The 19,144-nt window shown below is 43.2% G+C and overlaps 2 protein-coding genes across 2 annotated transcripts; both read right to left on the bottom strand.

Annotated features, from left to right (window-relative positions):
• Positions 1-165: 165 nt before the first annotated feature.
• On the bottom strand, positions 166-7,794 carry LOC111272875 (uncharacterized). Its single transcript, XM_022854524.2, has 2 exons — positions 7,681-7,794; positions 166-7,335 (listed from the first exon to the last, which is right to left on the bottom strand). The coding sequence occupies exons 1-2, from the start codon at positions 7,758-7,760 to the stop codon at positions 6,969-6,971; spliced, it is 447 nt and encodes a 148-aa protein (XP_022710259.1). The 5' UTR covers positions 7,761-7,794; the 3' UTR covers positions 166-6,968.
• Positions 7,795-8,765: 971 nt separating this feature from the next.
• LOC111272874 (TIP41-like protein) lies at positions 8,766-17,102 on the bottom strand. Its single transcript, XM_022854523.2, has 5 exons — positions 16,515-17,102; positions 11,103-11,250; positions 10,210-10,356; positions 9,340-9,633; positions 8,766-9,167 (listed from the first exon to the last, which is right to left on the bottom strand). The coding sequence occupies exons 1-5, from the start codon at positions 16,670-16,672 to the stop codon at positions 9,075-9,077; spliced, it is 840 nt and encodes a 279-aa protein (XP_022710258.1). The 5' UTR covers positions 16,673-17,102; the 3' UTR covers positions 8,766-9,074.
• Positions 17,103-19,144: the final 2,042 nt, after the last annotated feature.

Below are 19,144 nucleotides of genomic sequence, written 5' to 3'. Positions count from 1 at the left end.
GTCACACGGCTATTTACATCGTAGGTATCTATATATAATATAGTGACTGGCGAGCGGGCGTACGCTTTGGTGGGCCAAGAGAAATTTTTCGGTTCAAGTTTTAGTTTCTCATAGTATTTTTTTCTGTGTCGGTAATAACAATAATAATAAAAAGAGTAATAATAATTAATCAAGTTGCTATCCAAAAAAATTTATTTCCAAGCATGTTTTCATTTATGCTCATTCACGCGTGATTTTCGTCATCTTTTCAACAGATTGAGAGGACAATTGTATGAAACAAGCTTAATTTAGGTAAGTCTGCTTAATCACACTACAACACTTACATATGTAGAAGAAGCCTATAGGCTTCTTCACGCACATTTGCAATCCTTTTGTGGCAACATGTCGATTCTTTGCGTAGCAGAAATCAATTTTTCTATGGCTTAAATAATTGTCGTTTGACATTTTATTTTAGCAGTAATCTACGTTTGTCGGTCCTAGATAGCACAGAGTGATAACAGAGTAATTTATAACTTATATGACATTACAGGGGTAAGAGGACATTTTTTCGGTCGAGCTCTGTCTATTGCCCTGTGTGCACTTACGTGTCTAATTTCTTACATATTGTATCTCCCTATGTAACTTCAAATGACTACATTAAATAGCTAGCGTTAAATTTGTTTGTTTGTTCAAACCAATTTCCAACTCAATGTTTTTTCACTGTGTGTATATATAATAGAGCTTTCAAATATTTGTGAAGCTATGTACGTTGCTATCGTGTACATTAGTACAATGACATATCTCTCTCATTGAATTCGTATCTAGATTATTCTACACCACTCGTACACCAACTCGCCGATCAGTTCTGTCCTACTCTTCAATGAAAAATGCTTTGTTTCCATTTCGTAGCTAATGATTTCTATGTATACATTTGAAGAGTTTCTGTCGTGCGTGTTTCCAAGTATATCCTGATGTTGTATGTACGCATGTATGCACGTCTGTGCAAAACATCCGTGATACACTCCCTTCACGATAGGTCTTTGAATGTTTATGCTGGTTTGCTTGTTTTTCTAGTGGCGTCCTTAACTGGAAAGGCCTTGCCTCGACGCAGAATCTTTTGGCCACGTGAGATCAATCTTTTAAAGATTCTCCCGGAATACACGGAACACTGGTAAAATATTCAGACTCTAGACTTAATGCGAGTGTATTTCAAAATTTTGCGCCTTTTTGTAGCCGAGCCTAAGAATAAGATGCGGAACAAAACTAACTATTCAAGCGGTTTCATAACATGTTATGAGAACAATGACCTTTGCCAATTGTATCTGAGAGGTTCATTCACAGTAAATAGATGATGAAGGATGCCGGCGCGTCCTCAGTGCGCAGTTTGCTACGGCTATTGGCGTCAAAGCATTTATCGAAATGTTCGAGATCATTTATTTTGCTTATTACAGTCATACTCGATCAAGCACTCGTCCTAATAATCATCATTCGTTCACGTGTAAACAAAAATGTTTGAGATCATAAGTTGAATGTCGCCCTAAATTATAGCAGCCCCATTAATATGATTAATAAGAATGAATATCTAATTAGATACTGATCTCAATATATCAATCTGGTAATACTTGAATATAGTTAGTATTTAGCCCATGAAGTTCTCAGAAAATCTTTAGCTAATCTTCACAGGTTCCGTGCAGACTGAGTGTTCCGTGAGGTCACTTACGGAACTGGCCTAAATCTCGTCGCATGTATTTAGACTAATTCCCTGTAATTGCAGAAGCTTGCCAAGTCAACGTACTCTTGCCACATCCCAAAATAATCTTTAGCGAAGGCCGTCGTGTTGGATTGCGCGAGCGAGCGAACAAATGATAATTATAAAGCAATAATAATTATAAGGCTAAACTAATTCTCAGCAAAATGTTGAGTGAATGAGTGAGATCGTTTGATTTCATTGAATCAGACCGCCGCAGAGACCCGTATCTGTGCATAAATCTTAACAGACATGTTTCATCTATATCTCATCCATTTCACTTCAGCATCATACAGTGAAGGCTCTCATCGTAAATTCCGTCTTCCCATGAGGTTAGAAACGAAAACGTTCATTTACCCATCCGACAAAGAGAAGAAGACTTCAAGAGCTATTAATTCAACCAATACTATCCAAGTCGTACCACACAGTGAAAACAGTGTTGTTTGTTAGCGTGTTTACCAAACGCACATCTGACACAACCCATCAATTATGCACACATTGTAATTAGATAAATATGTTTAGTCATGCGACTATACAGTTTATTATAGATAATGTAAATATATAGAGATCTATCAGCGAACCCTGAATTGCTAGACTGAGGTCTGACAGAGGCGCTCGTGCCGATTGCGATATTGGATTGAAAAAATAACGTACACTGTTCAGTGTGCGACCCACAAACCCACGATAATGCCTCAAAATAATTTTTTCAACGTCCGTGAAAGGCTATCGACAATGCGCTTGACAATGAAAGAAAAAGGCAACGTAACTAACGTGGCCAAACGTCAAAGTTATTGGAGTCGCCCCTTTATCTGTAAGAAAAGAGGCTTTAGTTACCGGGATAGCACGGGGCCTGGAACATTGACAAATAATACAACGAAAATAGGTTCATTTTAAAATGGAATGTAGAAATTCTTGTTCTGACTTAACAGCTACACACACGCACACACATACACACACACACACACACATATATATATACATATATATATATATATATATATATATATGTCGGCTTACTTACATCTAAATATGGAATGTGTATTTGATGGATTGTTGATCCTACACGCTTATAGATTGTAATACCTATCTGTTCTCGTGCTAGCTATGCCCTGGTACCATAGTCTGGCCACTGCATTGCCGATATCGAACTTTCTAAAGATCTGAGTGAAAGACCTCAACCGAAAACGCATGATTTTTTCTCATTTCAGCATTAACATGCTCCCATCCAAAGTCAGTCGGTCAGTTATATTCACATACCCACTCATTTAACAGTTGCTCATTGTTTATCATCCAATCCTTTGGGGGGAATCCTTTGGGTACCCGTTTACATCCATATTATTGTAATCGGGTTTGCTATGTGCATTCGCCGAATTGTTTGTTTTTCGGCGCTGGGGATCTGGCGAAACGGGCCGTTCCCCATCGAGTTAAAACTCTGCGTCACGCCTTTTTGCACTACCGGAGTCCCGTTCTAGGGACCAACTTCTAGGGACCCCCTTTGAATCGCGTCCGTCCTGGACTTGTCACTGGGATACCAAAAAGGGAGCGTATGCTTCAAAGGCGCCTGTTATAAGCTGTTTTTTCTTTTTTTCCTCTCGACTTAGATGATAAAATGAAACGTCGCCCGTTTGTAACGCAAATCCAAACGCAGAATAAAGCCAATCGACAACCTTCGCTTCAGCTGCTTCCGTCGAGACTGGGCAAGTCCATTATGACAAAGTGTTTGTTGCTCTGAACTGCATTTTCCGCATTTCCCGAACTATGTTCTTGTGATATACCTCATTCACGCTATATTCCTCGGTGCGCGGCCGCAAGCATGTAGCGTGTCGATCTAATTTACGTTCGTGTTTTTGCGTGTCTGTACTTAAGTGTCTATCTGCAATGTATTCTTCTCTATCCGTGCGTACGTCCGTCCGTTGTCTTCAGAAAAGTTTACACCATTTTGTGTTTCTCTAGCCCTAGATCATTTCTTCACGCATAGAGTAGGAGGAAAAGCTTAATCCACTTCCCTATTCCGTCTAGTCTCTTGTATACGTCCCCTAATTGAACAATACAGTTGTGTCTTCTGTCTGTATTTTGCTGTGCCATATATGATTGTATGTCGATGTGCACACCCACATACAATAAAGAACAAACGAACAAAAATCAATGAGCAGTAAAAAAACAAGAATACGAGATCTCGAAGACACAATTTCTACTCCTTGTAAATGTTGGCTTACCATTCACTTAAGTCATTGTTACGTTGTCTTGTCTTTCATCATCCTGTCAACTACCGCTTTCTTATCCTACAGCTCTATTTCTATATCTTTCTCTATCTTTTCGTTTTTCTCGTTTTTTTACTTTTTATATCGCCATAAATATCATCATTATTATTACAGCTGCGACAGTTTGTATACGCATTATATCATATGGCTAATAGATGGAGGCGATAGCAGCTTGCGCAGCGTTTCTTTCTTTTTTTTTTTACCAAGCTTTCCACTTCTGCTCATACATGATGTCGCAATCGTAGTAATAATGACAATCGAACTTGTAGTAGTCATAGTACGGTAGTACAATATGCCCTTGATGGCGGCCCACTTAATGCTTGTCGCTTGACAAAGAGCGCTATTTGCTTGGCGCGAATTCTGAGATCGTATATTGGGTTCGTGTGTGTGCGCATGCGCGCGCGCACGCGCGTGTGTGTCTGTGTCTATATTGTTCAATAGCCTAGCCCGTATGCTCGCCCTCGCACGTCAAAGGCTGCAGATCAACACTCGAATAAGGCTGTATACTGCAGACGACGTAAAACGAGGGTGAGGGTCTTCATCGCCAACACGCTGTAATATTATTGTACACTTACATTTACCTAACAACACTCACACGGGCAGGCAAGCAGCAGACGGTCGTAATAGTAGTTGCAGTGGTATTTGTAATTGTCGTTAAAGTTGTTGTTACAATATATGTATATCGCTGGGATTCCGGGGCGTGTCAATAGAAGGGACATATCTAAAATAATACGTTCGTCGCCAAAAGTATATAGCAGTTGTGGTAATAGTAATTATCATAATAATAATGGTCTCATCATTATTAGCCTCAGCTAACTCCTTCTTTATCCCCTAAGAATATAATATACATTTATATATAGTATGACATAGTCGCTATTGTTGTTATTGTATATGCTTGTGCGAAGCCGTACGCGCCTGGTGGGCATTCGAGTTAACATGGCGGAGGACAGCAGCTAGACAACAAGAACGAATTCATCGTCGAAGGTGCAAACTGTCCATGACTAACCCTGGTCACCGCCCTCACTCCCTTTTACAAGAACGTACGTGCACTATCGTAGATGGAATGTATTTTGTCGGAACGTCACGGTTTTTCATTTCATCCTCTCCTTACGTGTTTTGTTTATGTTAATATAATGTCGTAGGTATGTATTTTCTTTCTTCATATAATTACGTTTGACAAAAACGCGTATAGGCACTGAACTGTAGATGGCATTGTCGGGGTCGGAAGTTACTTTGCACTGGTCTCTGTGTGTTGTCTACGACGACAAAGGCAATCGGCGAGATACATCTATGCGCTAATAATAGCTAGCTATAATTTCTTTTCTGTTAGCTTATTATCATCATCATATTGTCTCCTCTGTCCGATTGTCTTCTGTCCTATCTCCCCGTTTCCGTGTTTCTAGCGAATCAAGAAGAACGCCCGGTTAGAGGAGGGTTACAACCCGCCTAGTGCGGCGCATCCCCCTGAAAGACCCCCGTTGCGATGAAATAGGTTCTTTCCAATAGCTTGGTACTGTACAAAAGGTCCTCACAGAATACCTATTTCATTAGCGTATTCGTTTTCTACGTTGACATAATTAATTAATAATATTCATGTCTGTTTGGATTTTTATCGCTTGTCTTGGTCAACATACTTAATCTAATAGTTATCATAATAGTAATAATAGAAGACAATCAATCAATAATTTACAATTGGTGCAAATATAAGGCGCAAATTCAGCGGCCAGCGAGCAGCTCAACGCTGCATTGTCTCTTTACCTTCATCATCTCTAGCGGTGATTAGCACTATCATCAGCATATTCTATCATTATGCAATTATCGTCGTCGTCGTCGTCGTCGTCGTCGTCGTCGTCGTCGTCATCGTCGTCGTCGTCGTTGTCGTCGTAGTCGTCGTCGTCGTCGTCGTCGTCGTCGTCGTACGGAAGATTTGGCATGGAAGAGATCATCAATCAACCGGCGTCGCCTGGGTCATCTGTTGCAATGTCACCTTCTTCTCCAGTTTTCACAGCTTACGTTAGTTTCTGCTTTATGGTAGTAGCACCGCTATTGTTTACTAGAAATAGCAGTTGTTGCAGTAGTAAATGTTTTGCAGTATACGTATTGTAGTGTGGTTTGTGTGTATACGGTTTTTTTCTATATTGACTGACTGGATTGCGTGTGCGCCAACGCCGAATAGCACTACGCCTGCGCGCATCGAACTGAAACGTTACAGCTCTTCCTTTGGAGGTTCGTACCGTATTCCTTTTTAGCGGACATATAGGTTAGATCAGTAGAGAAATGGGCAGTTGCAAAAGTGTTCTCGTTTTCTGGATTAGCTCCGCTTTGGCTAGGCAGCGTAGGTCATTGACAGAGCGTTCTTCTCTTCTTTAACATAAATATGGAATGCTTCGTTTTCGTCGTCATCGGACTTCTTGGACCAAATTTTATCTAAGTCAATATTTCGCACACGGACGTTTATGTCAGACTTAGGAGACGGGGAAGGAGAAAAGATTGTTTTTACTAGTTGGTCGGCTGGCCGCTATCGCACAACGCTGACTCAGGACGTTCACAAAAAGAGGGGTAAACTGAGTCTGTTACACATTGTACCCATCCCTCACCCCCTTTTTTCATGGAGAACTACATTCGAGTTCCAGACAGCTCGCCCCAATACTGTCTGTCTGTTTTGTCACTACATGCGTCTCACTTTCAGCGGTTTCTGCTAGCTAGATGAGCGCGGACTGCCGAAAGTAGTCCCCTACGTGTCATCCACAACACATTTACAGGGTTGTTTTCATTATCGACTTCGCTTTCGCATCGTCGAAACGAGAAACGAGCATTTCGTGTCTTCTGAGCTTTCCCTGAACAGTTTGCTCTATACGGCCCCGCACGTGCAGGTAAACCGCGTGGTGCGTCGCCTATGGCTGCCATTGTTGATGACTGTTGCTAGATGGCTTTGGGGTCATCATTCGCGTCTTTCGTAATCGAACAAAGATGCCTTTCATTTAAACGTCATTGTCCTGCGAACTATGATCCGAACCCGTTGAAGCCGACGAATTATTTCCTCCTGCGGCACTGCTTCCGCTGCCTCCGCCATTAGACGACGAAATCAGCTGGAATAGATTCGAGGCAAGCTTCAGGGCGGCGGGGTCAAGCATGGGCGGAAACACCGGTGGGAACGGTGTCAGCAACTCAGGATCGCTTGAGTGCCCGTTTAACGTAGTTGGATTCAAGGATGCGCCGTTGCCACTGCCGTTTGGTGGTGAAGCGCTAGGCGGCCCTACGGGTAGAATTGAAAGCTCACTCGACGGCCGGCCGGGGAAACGGCCGCGTTTCGGTGTAGGCGCCATTCCATGCGCCTTTTGACGATGCCTAAAAATGATCCGGATATGAACGCACACTTATATAAACACGTTTATCTTACACATTTTAATCATGTTCAGTGATAGCGACTTCAAGATACGCTGAAAATATAGTAGCACTTTTAGTATTCGCAAAAAAGGACTAGAAATAAATTCAGTTCTCGTAAAAAAAGATCAACGTCTGAGTCGAAGTGTAACACATATAAAAATGCCTTATTGAGTTTTAAGGGCAAAAATCAAGTAGGGGTTCCAAACAAATTCGTACGCTGGAGATACGTATAGTTGTAGACAACTGGGAGTTCTGCTGCGCAACAACATGAATACCTTAATCTCTTTTTTCTGCTGTTAGACTAACCTGTCGAGATGGAACTTTTGTCGGGCTCCGTAACTGCATAGGTCGCACTTATATGGCACTTCGCCGGTGTGCAGAAACATGTGTTGGCGAATGGACGTCTTAGTGTACGCGCGGAATGGGCAGAACTCGCATTGGAACCGCCGCTCGGGGTCCTCCGAGTTTTTAAGGTGGATCGCGGCCACATGGGAGCGCACGTCAGCCAGGCTGCGGAATCTACGGCCACAGATTTCACAAGGAATGCACGCTTCGGAGGGTCGCAACTGTAGGGCGTTATTGCCGGCCGGAATACCCAAGGCGGATGGCGTACCAACGAGCGGGGCAGCTGATGCGCTACTCGGGGGTGGAGTAACAAGCGAGGAGCGAGGCGCCGGCGAAGGCGATGGGGATAAAGTGCCCCGGGCCGCTGAAGCTGACACTGAAGCTGTGGATACCGCCAAGCTGACCGAACCGGTCGACCCTGGAGAGTATAAGCCAATAAGTCGCAAGCACAAATGTGGAGATCAGATTGTACAGACGGCGTGCACGAAAGCAGCAGCAGCAGCAACAACAATAATAACAACCGCAAATAGGTCAAAACCAAGAAAATTAAAAAAGGTGTCTTAGGAGTCACGACGGGAGTATATAAAGTACACAAAATCTACCACATTCCTTACGGAAGGACATTCCTAACAAACGTTCGACAGGCAAAATACAAAAGATAGGAGCTCACGAAGTTACTCAGAGAATTGACAAGTGTCCAACAATAAAGTACGTAATATGTAGAAAAAAGAAAGCCGATCAGAGCGTCTAGCTTTAGGTAAATGATAGCATTTATTGAAATACGAGGTTGGTGTTAAGAGCAAGATGGAAGCAGCACGTGGATGATGCAGCTTGGTAACGCTTGCCACTCGTATTCAGTCCATGATAGCCATTCAAGTTACACTTCAATCAATAGCATCATGGCTTAACGCCTATAAGGAAAATCGCGGTTAGTATTAAGTGCCCCGAAGTTTAATCGCATTTAGGAATAAATAATGTATCCTGTCTATGATAGATGTTCGTCTAAGAAATAATTACAAGCAACTTTTAATAAGTTCAATACAATAGTAAGATGGTTCAACAACGGAAGTTCTTTATAAATAGGCTCCTCACGTTTAACACCACACTTATTCATAAAGAAAACAATATCGGTTACAGTGACAGGAGCATATTGTTGACGTTTGCGGTCTCAGACAATAGCTTCAGACACTTATTCGTATAATTCTCGCTTTCTGACATCACATAATTACTTGGATCACATTGTTTCTTTCCTCTTGCTCGTATCTGGCGTTCGAGGCTTTGCTCTTAGATAATATTGATACTGAAAACCTATTTGTAATATGTAATTTCTGTTGCATCTTGTTAACGCTTTGACATCACTTGGGGAAGTCGAGTCGTTCGTAGTGCGTGTATACAACCGGTAGATGCTCGCTCAGGGCCACGGGATCTGTCAAAATGCTCGTGGGGAGCTGTAATCAATGATCAAACAAATGGTTATTTTTGCAGAATTGGCCTACCCTGATAACCTGGCTCGTAAGGTGATTCATTGACTGGATATATTTAACACAACACATAAGTATATATATATATATATATATATATATATAGTGAGGTAATTCTCATTTGCATAACTATACATACATTAAGATTTTTTGCGTCCTTGTGCTCTCTTTCTGCGTACTCTCGAAGTATGTACTCAGTTCCCTGTTCCCAGTAAAGACGTGTGTCGTTCATTCGAATCAGAACCTGATCGACCCGCAGAAAGAATCTCAATAACACGAAAAGGTTACTACGCATGACGCGAATTTTAACGCTGAGTTTCGCTACACCGTGATCTGAAAGTTCATCCTCGAAGAGGCACAGATCTTGGTAGAAGTATATGGGGTCTCGGGACGTAAGTTTCGACATGTCAATACGTTCCGTTGTAGGCACTTCCTGAGAGCGCGCGAGAAAAAGAAAAACAATTTTTTTTCTTACTAAAATATTTATAAATGTAAGCAGGAATTTATCTGAGGATAATTGTGTTGTCAAGTCAATAGTCCTATGAATTAAACATGTCTTTGAATAAAATGGCACTCGAGCCCAAAGCCAATGTTCAATGTTCATTTTGAAAACTCGTCGTAGTTTGAAAAAAAGTTTAATTTTTTTTTAAAAATCTCGTCTTTAAGAGATGCGTTCAATATTTAACAATTTACCCTCGTTTTATTAGACACTTCCAAGAGAATTAAGTGGGAATTTTTAGTTAAACGTATGGGTGTTTCCATGGATTAATTTGGATAGCTTTTTTCACAAATTGAAGATGGACGATGCTAGGGTCTAGTTCTTAGGCAATTTTTAAAGGCTTTTTAGCATGTGCGGAAAATGTAATATTGACATCTCAGTCCAAGTGTATGGCAGTAGTAATTTCATTATAGCGAGATATTTTAGAAGATATTTACGAAGCAAATTCTCTTTTGTAGTTGTATATCATCAACAATGTGCTTTACATGTCGAGATTAAACATGCAAGTACCTTCAACTTTCGACCCTCTTTGTCCGATAATAACGTGCCCTTATAGTTAGTGGTAAAGGTCCAGTCGAATTTATGGCTGTCGGGAACTTTTGGTTCTGGCAAATCTGGTGCCTGTCTGGCTTCTCGCCAAGCTTCTGCCACAGCGACCTGCGTAACACGTTGACGAGAAAATCGAATCTTCGTTCTCATTGTCCAATGAAATTGGTACTACCTACTGCACTTGCTAACACAAACCAAAAAATTTCGTTTGGAGTTGTAAAGTCTTGTTTCTTTCGACATACCGCACATTCTAAGAAGAGCCCCGTGCATAGGAGCAGATAGTACGACTTAGAAATAATTATTGCGGTCTATACAAAATGTATCCTTGAAGCCAGTGCTTTCATAAACTCGAACGTTCCATATATTCCCTAACCACAAGACTTTCTGATCGAACACTGAGCCTAGCAAGAACCCGGTACGACTTGGTCAATCAAAAACATTGCTCCCTATTTGCCTAATCTAAAAGGCCACTGAGACCTTCTAAGGACGCTCATACAATAACAGGGTTCATACTTTTTACCAACTTAGTTGAAGCCTTCTATGTAAAGCTGTTTGCAACTGCGCCTCAAAAGGAAAATAGATACACCTAAAGGACAACAAATAATATTACCACCAACGTAAACTTCCCGGTTTCATAGTTCCTGGCTAGAAGATTCAGTTTTTGATACGCGGAAGTAGCCTTAACATGGAAATGGTCTCTATTTTCCTTATCAGTTCGTACTTAAACAAACATACATCATCAGCTCTTCACTCCAATCAATGAAGTATTACGAAGAGATTGGGTTAAAGCTAGGTACAATAGTTAGATTAAAAAAAAAATATATATATATATATAGTGCATCCTGTCTACGTACTTTTGGAATGTAGTTCTTTTCTGAGACAAGCCTGAGCGCATCTAGCGGATTAAATTCAATCCCGAAGCCAGTTGAATGTTCTATTCGTAACCGATTCCACGCAAAGGTCATATCCGGATGAGACGGTAACTGCAAGGTATGTATGTATCTGCAAGTAAACAAGACAACATGTCGCGCAATTTTTAGATATCGTTTATGGTTAAATTTATTAATTGTGTAGTAATAATATTACTATTACTGCTACGGAAGTTAACGATAAATCCTTTCTAGAACGTTTCCTATTAAGTTTTGTAATGCGTCGTAAGTAGTAAGTTATGCATTTTGTTGTGGCGTGCTACGTCATGTGAAATCTACCAACTGTTTTATGATGGAAAATATGATGGAATTAGTTGGCCAGCGTAAGTAAGATTAGAAATTTTCTCTCTTATTCTATGCAATTTTAACACGTCCATAACCTATATTTTTATGGATTTCTTCGAAGAGTGGTGATCGGTACTATCTAATTCAGTTCAACAACAGTACCTTTCTTAAGTCAAAGGACGCGCTATAAATTTAAACAAGTACATGACAGATAACAGAAGGAACTAAATTTCTGGATACGGCAAACCGAGTTAAGTCGATGCCTTTTTTTGACAGACTGTAGAAAACATTGCACATAAATACATATTTCAAAACGTAATCAGTATATTTCTCGTGAGGTTTTGCAACGGAGAAGAGAGAGAGATATAATCTTATCGATTCAGGTAAAGGGCACGATAGCTGTGCTTAGGGTAATACGTTTTCCTACCCGTATATTTGCTTGGCAAACGGCTTTTTTAAAATCTTTCTATCGATTTATGGTAGCGCCCTGATTTTACATAAACAAACAACAGTATCAAGCTGTGTAAAAGAACGTTACTTAAATAAACGCCTAAATATGTTCGTGATTTTTTTGTTATTACTTCATTGATCTTTTCAGCTTTCAATATCTCGTTGGCCTCCTTTAGATGACAGCAGATTATTAGCTTCGGGAAAAGCAGCAAACAATTACGGTAGACAATCAACTTAACTAAAAAGCTGATGAAACTTGCTACAAGCGAAAGCGATTTTTTTTCGTTTCATTACTTTAAATGCATTTTAATTAATTTAAAATAATAGACTCCTACATCAATATTAAGAATAATTTTCAATGGCGTTATAGCTCAATCGACTTTGTTTTCCGAAGTAACTTCACGTTTTAAACTGAGATCATCATTCACTTAAAGTAAATGAGTCACTGGTTTTTGCAGCTGGTAGAAGAACTTTTTTTTTTTAATAAAATTTCCAATAAAATGCATTAAGCGAAAATGTTTCCGCCACCCTTCAGTCGAACACAATACTCGATACTGCTTTATCTACGGTGGGTCCCCATGATCAGCTTTAAAATGGAATCACAACGATCAGCGCTCTGATGTCTCAGCACTTTATTACACTAAAATCAGAAGAATAAGTGGCTTTAAGGCAATATCAGTACAATGAGTGCTTTATTTAAGAGTAGTTTACCGCACTATTGTCTGGGCTGGTTTGATTGCAAGTACGGTTAATGGGCTGTAAGGAAAGCAACACCAGCAATGGCTATAGGCGAGTAATTAATAAAGGCCTAACAGAGCATCGAATTTTTACACTAACAAAATTTATTGTGAAGTCGGCTTACTTTTGCTCATCAAGCCAGACAGGCATTCGTTGGTGACTTGACACGTATTAGACAATATGAGAAGTTACAATAGAAACAATTTGAAGAAAAACTTTACGAACTTTAACTGTAACAAAAAAAAAAAAACTATTTTGCTTCGTACAATTAGTGTAGACTCTAAAACAAACTGATGTACTAATCGTCATAGCATTCGACAAGATAACCCGCCACAGTAATTGTGAATGGATGAACTTTGGCAATAATAGGAACAATCATTTTGATGCAACTACTATCCCCATCTATCACAATTGATGCCGTATTTAGCACAACTAATAGAAAGAAGAAGAAGAAGAAGATGAGGAAGAAAACGAAAAATCTATTTGCGTGGCTATGTGCCTTCATCTCTGCTGTGAGGATCGAGTAAAGACGGCCTGAAGTTCATATCATTATAGATTCTGTCTCGAAATCGTTAACGTACGTTCATTATACAATTACGTATTTTCCGTTAGAAACATACACTTGTAAACAGTTATATCGATATATGTTTGAACTGCGTGACAGATGAACTATCCAAAACACATTCGCATGTCAAGGTTTATCACCTCTAGTGTCCACTTCTTTCTTGTACAATATTCCTTACAAGGTCACTGTGTAGCCTGCCGTCCCTAACCTAACCTGTCATTTCTTATGTTTTCTCAACTTTTGTTGGCTCGTGGCAGCTCGGCCTACCCCATTTTTAATAAGTACGCTGGATAAATTTCTTCTTCGCACACATATTTTAATAGACACTCACGAGCGGCGCTACACTATTGGACGAGTTTGGCAGTTCTGTTCTAATCCTTTGTGATCCCTCACTTACTCACTTCAATGCGAATTAATTAGCGATTGCGTATAGTTCTTGTCGTGAGATTTTTTTCTAGTAAGGCCAATCAGTCAGTTCCAGCCCGAGCAAAAGCATCTCCGTTCTCTACGAAACGCCTTCTGCAAGCGGACACGATCGTCCCGTCCCCCCGTCCCCCCTCCCGGCTGTGGAGTAACACCGTTATCCTCATTTTCTCTAGATTGTTGAATATGTATATGAACAGCATTGCTGAATATTTTTATAACCTCGTCTTCAGCTGTTTACTTCACGTTTTCTTTTCTTTCTCTCTTTTATGTAAAAAAGCATACTACTTGAAGGAAAAATACCACAGTTTTAACATGATCGTATCCTACAGCACTACAACAATTATTGCACACAACATCATTGTCATCACAGTCGGCATTCCGATTCTGCATGAATTTTTCGTTCTGAGCGCTGCGCTGTTCCGTCGAAACGTGGTCCGCTTGATTGCGTTCAGTTCTGAAGCGTTTCGACTCTGCCTTGCCCCGACGCAGCGATACTACTACTATGTACTGCTTTTGCCGCTGTTCCCGTTAATACTCTCGTGTTATTGTTGTTGCGGCTGCGGCCATTGCTTTTCCCAGAGCGTCCAGTTTACTCTTACTCTTACTCTGACTCATATAGTTACTACAACTATAGGAGAACGCGGCCTTTGGCATTAGGCGTTCAGAACGCTTGCTTACCGCTATAGCTGTTTTTACTCTTCGTCCTTTAACCCGACTATATCTTCTCTGCTGTTTGACGACCAAGAACGCATGTTCCCTCCTTGTAGCGACCGCAGCCACAACAGCAACAGTAAAAGCAGCAGTAGTCAAAAACGACGCTGCCGTTCGGTCCTCGTTTGAGCTCATTGCTGGTGGCTGTTGACGTCGTTGGCGGTGGCTACGGCGACGGCTGCATTCGGGGGCCCCGTACCCCTCAGCACATAGGAACGCGTATGCATCTATCTACAGCCATACTCACATAGGGACTCATATGTTGACTAACTGCTAGACACACATGAACAGACGCACAACCCGCAACACCCACCGTGGACGGCGCTTACGTAGTGACCGACAAGGAGAGACCTAGACCCAGTCATGACGAACCCACAAATCCGCGCTATTCCATGACCACCAAGTATCAACCATTACCAGCAGCAGTATTGGAACGCAATGCCGTATTCATTTAATGTTTCACGCCTATTACTGCTACCGAGGACGCTGTGTTTACTATAAATATTGTGTTCATTTGGCGCTGTGCATACTTCTGAGACGAAGATGGACAGTGCTACGACTATGCCAGTTTGATTTTTCTAGTCTTTTGTTTGTTGTGATTTGGCCTGCGCTCTCGATTTTCGATAGTAACAGCTTTCGGAACAAATATTGGGCCTTTTTAATACTTCTGTTTGTCTCTCTTTCTATGCGTCGGCCCGTTTTTCAGTCCAACAATAAGTTTCCTTCGCTTGTACAACAAGCCCATTGTAGGTGCTGCCACCTGTTCTGTGCGAATGCTATCATCATTACGTCGCCTACGACGAGCAACTCCCACTCGTCTTTTCATGTTTTAGATTTCAAGGGGGCCACAGTTTAAGAACGATATGGCTCAGTGCGATTAACCAGAATTGCGATAACGCATGTGGGTATTTTTGTTAGAAAAAATACGCTGCAAAATGATTGTTGGTTTCAAATTAAAGTTATTCTCGCAAGGTTCAATGAGGTTCTTGGTCAATACAAACTAGTGGATTTATGTAATTCCGTATGTATATACTATGCATAAACTTAGAACGCGTCGAAGTTACAAATGATGACTGAGCTTGTACAAATGTAACACGTAGCAGCTTTAGATCAGTAAACGAAATATTTACGTTTAGAAGAGAAATGGCCTGAAGCACATCTGCGTACGCTGATGACTAAAACGTAGGTATACGTTGAATTTTGTTATTGTTTTGTGAAGCAACATCTGTATCCGTCATTACGACACAGTAGAAGTCAAATTTGTAAACCACACAACCACTTCGATGAGGTCTTTGCGTTCCATTCGAGTTGCCCCTTCCTGCCCGTCTGTCTCGTAATCGCATTACTTAATTTATAAATCTATGGCCATCAAAAATAGGTTTTATTATTGACTAAGCTAATATTATTCCAGTTTTGTGAAGAGTATCTTAAAACCATTTTAACACATAACAATGATCCGAACAATGAATTTTCAGCAAGCGGCAATAGCAGAACTTGCGACGGCTCCCTTTCCTCTGCAGAAAACCTTCAACCTTTCACTTTCACAGCAGTGACTCCGTGTTAGTAGCCTTCAACAAGCTCGGTCCGATTTTGCGGACGAAAACATCACCAGAACGCGACAGCTATGGGCAAACAAACTCAACTGCTCTTCGGCACTATGTACTACCATGGAAATCATAGTACGAACATGTAGTGAAGCACGCATTCATTTTTCGTAGTAGCAGAAGCTGGGGAATAAAAATGCTAGATAGGTTGAAAAGGGCGCCGATCTATTTTACACCGTTAACTTCAGGTTCTATTGAAGACGATGTCTAACGGCTGTCACAACCACCAGTACAGAGCCCGTCGCTAAAAGAACATTCATTGCTCGTTCTGCCGTATGAGATGGAGTGCTTCACCGCCTACCGACGAACGGCTCTTACACAGCCATGATTCGAACCCATTACCCAACAACTTGATGCCTTTAGCGTTCATCACTATGTTGGCCCGCACGTCCATATGACGATTTAAATTCAACTAGTTTTCGTCCTGCGCAGCAATTGATTTCTTCATCATGCCGAAGCTGAATTGGATAGCACTTCCAATCGGCATTACCACCACAGGCAGAAAAGGCCGCGACCATCATCGGCTAGGCCACCTCGATTCTCTTGCTCAAAACGTACCTGCACAGATCGCAGAGATGGATCGCGTCAACGGGTTTGTTGGCACGGATCTTTTGGCAACTTTCGTAAGTCCTGCACTTCGAATGTAGAATCGGGCCGGAGCTTGCCGAAAAGCGCCATCCGTCCAGTACATGATGCTCCTCGCGCACCCCGTTCATTCCTAAATGTTTTGTTCACGCACTCACACACACACACACACGAATTCGTTCGTCTCGAACGATTGACCAGCGACTGCCGTCTCTCCGAGTAACAAACAACACACCGTATCCGTCACGTCGAGACGCACATCAACTTGAAAAAAGGCGCAGGACACCAAACGCCAAATGGCTGCCTGCCTTCCTGCCTAGCTATACCATAGTAGCAGCAGCAGCAGCGGCAGCAGCAGCGAGCCCCACCAACACCAGTCACCACCACTGTATCAGCAGCAGCAGCAGCACAATCACCACACTCACGCTAACAGCCTTCCACCCAGCGAGCCGTGTTATGGAAGCAACCAGCAGCAGAAACCCAGTGGACGCTTCGAGCGCGCCGCCATCTTGAATTCACAAACACCGACCGACCGACCGACAGACAGACAGACCGCCCGATAGACAGAAGCAGCCGGCGATACAGACAGAAACATCAGCCGTACCAGCAGCAGCAGCGACGAAACAGCCGGGAGCCGAATACGGTGATAGGAAAGCTGGCGAATAGGACGGAGAGGCCACACTTCCCCCCCTCCCCCAGTTGGCGGCGACGGCGCCGCGAGCGCCGTCTGGCGGCCAATACGAATTACCCAGCGATTGACGGCTTGCAGTAGAGTCGTCGAAGACACGCAGAACGACGGGACGGGTCAGACAAACCGCGACGATCAGTGAGGCGATACAGCCATAGCAAGCAAGTAGGCATGCAGACAGGCAGGCAGGCAGCCGACCGGAGGACCGCCGGCCGCCAAGAAAGCTATCCAACAGCAGGAGCGAAATCGGCGGCGCCAGCGGCGGCCGTAGCCATCCAGTAAGCAACCAACCATCCAGGCATCCAAGCTAAGCTCCGGCGTTATCCAACAACAGAACAGAGTAAAACTGCGAGCAGCCGCAGCAGCAGTAGCAGCATACGATTCTATTCTATTCCGCGTTCTACTCCACTCTGGAGTCCCCACCGGTAGATCAAGGTGTACGCCGTCGTTGCGGCTGTCGCTTTTACTCGCGCTGTTGTTGTTGTTTCGTAGCGCGCACAGCGTATAGGATAGATTAGTGGGATGCATTAGAAGCGGCAACAGCAGCAGCAGCGACCCGAAGGCTATGGCCGTGATGTTGTTGAAGTCGATGGTACTGATGATGATGATTATGACGATTTTGGCTACGAACGGCTGGCGGCCGTGGCAGTAGCCCGCTGTAATGGTGACGCGGGTGACGCTATGGCAGATCTTGCCACAGCCGCGACAGTCGACTATGAATTGACGCACCCGCCGAGATCCTGAATTCCCATGTGTCCGTCGTCGCCACCGTAGGCCAACGATCCAGCAAAGGCGAACAAACGAACGGGCGGGCTGGCGTTCGGTCGGACGTTCGGTCAGTCGGGAGCTCGGGAAGTTTTCTTTAGAGCGTTTTCTCCAAAGCTGCTACTACTAATACTGTTAGTGTTGTAGTCCCTCACTAGCAAAGAACGGTCGTGCGAGTAAACGCTGCTGGAGAGCGTCAGCTCGAATGATAGCAGAGATGGCTGTCGCGTCTTTTATTAAAAGTAGTAGTAGTGGCGATAGGTTAGTTATCGGGACGGCAGCACGAAAGTTGATCTTGAGGTTGACCGTCGGTCGGTCGTTGGTTCGCTGACTGATTCGTCGTCGTCATCGTCGTGGTCGTCTTCGTCGTCGTCGTCATGGCTCTAGAGAAGTCAGCAGTCGGCGTGGCTGCTGCTGCTGCTTCTATATATGGTCGATTGCTGGAACGCCGCACGCCGAGGGGCCTATTCACTGCGGCTGCCATCGTTGTTGTTGTTGTGGCTGTTGGAGTGATGGCGAGCGGCAGTGGCTGCTGCCGCTGCGACTCTTTAGGCCACGCTGCTTCTACCTACTCATCGAGGCAGAAATGTTCGGCCTGGCTGTTCGCAGTAGTACCAGCAGCAGCCGTTCGGACGAAGAGCTTACGAAGACAACGATAACAACTGCAGCGGCGAGAAGACCGCTCGCGGCCAGGAGAGGCAATCCAGCCGGAGTGTTATAGTAGAAACAGTAATCGTCGTTGCTCACCGTGAGTCCTTCTGTGCGCTGGGGAGAGCGGCTGCCGTCGCTGCCCCAGCTGCGCCTGCCAGCAACATCAGGCAGAGGCACGACTGCTTCGGCGACTAACTTAGGCTGCTGCCAGCGGCAGCGATGGCGATGGCAGTAGGGGTAGCCACTATTTTTCTCTTTGGCCGCTTCAGCGACCGGATTCGAGTGGGATTCGAGTGAGGCACCGACGCCGCCGCCGCCGCCATTGCCGCTACTGCTATTTGTGCTGATTCTGTAGCTATTGATGATTTGATGATGTTCATTCTCCAACTTCATCCAGACGCGAACCGAAGAAGAAATAAAGGAACAGGAAGAGAAAATGCACGCAGACAGAAAAGGACCGAAAAGGGATACCGAACAAAGGCAGTAAAGCACCGCCGAC

Source organism: Varroa jacobsoni, unplaced genomic scaffold, assembly GCF_002532875.2.
Source record: "Varroa jacobsoni isolate VJ856 unplaced genomic scaffold, vjacob_1.0 contig03660, whole genome shotgun sequence".
NCBI lineage: Eukaryota > Metazoa > Arthropoda > Arachnida > Mesostigmata > Varroidae > Varroa > Varroa jacobsoni.
This window is presented reverse-complemented; position numbering and strand designations above follow the sequence as displayed.

Excerpts from the sequence above, each read along its gene's own strand:
- LOC111272875 (XM_022854524.2), bottom strand. The coding sequence starts at position 7,760 with ATGTTTCTGCACACCGGCGAAGTGCCATATAAGTGCGACCTATGCAGT. Across the intron at positions 7,336-7,680 it reads CAAAAGTTCCATCTCGACAG|GCATCGTCAAAAGGCGCATG; the intron begins GTTAGTCTAACA and ends GATCATTTTTAG.
- LOC111272874 (XM_022854523.2), bottom strand. The coding sequence starts at position 16,672 with ATGAACGGGGTGCGCGAGGAGCATCATGTACTGGACGGATGGCGCTTT. Across the intron at positions 11,251-16,514 it reads CATCTCTGCGATCTGTGCAG|ATACATACATACCTTGCAGT; the intron begins GTACGTTTTGAG and ends GTTTACTTGCAG. Across the intron at positions 9,168-9,339 it reads AGGACGCAAAAAATCTTAAT|CTCCCCACGAGCATTTTGAC; the intron begins GTATGTATAGTT and ends CATTGATTACAG.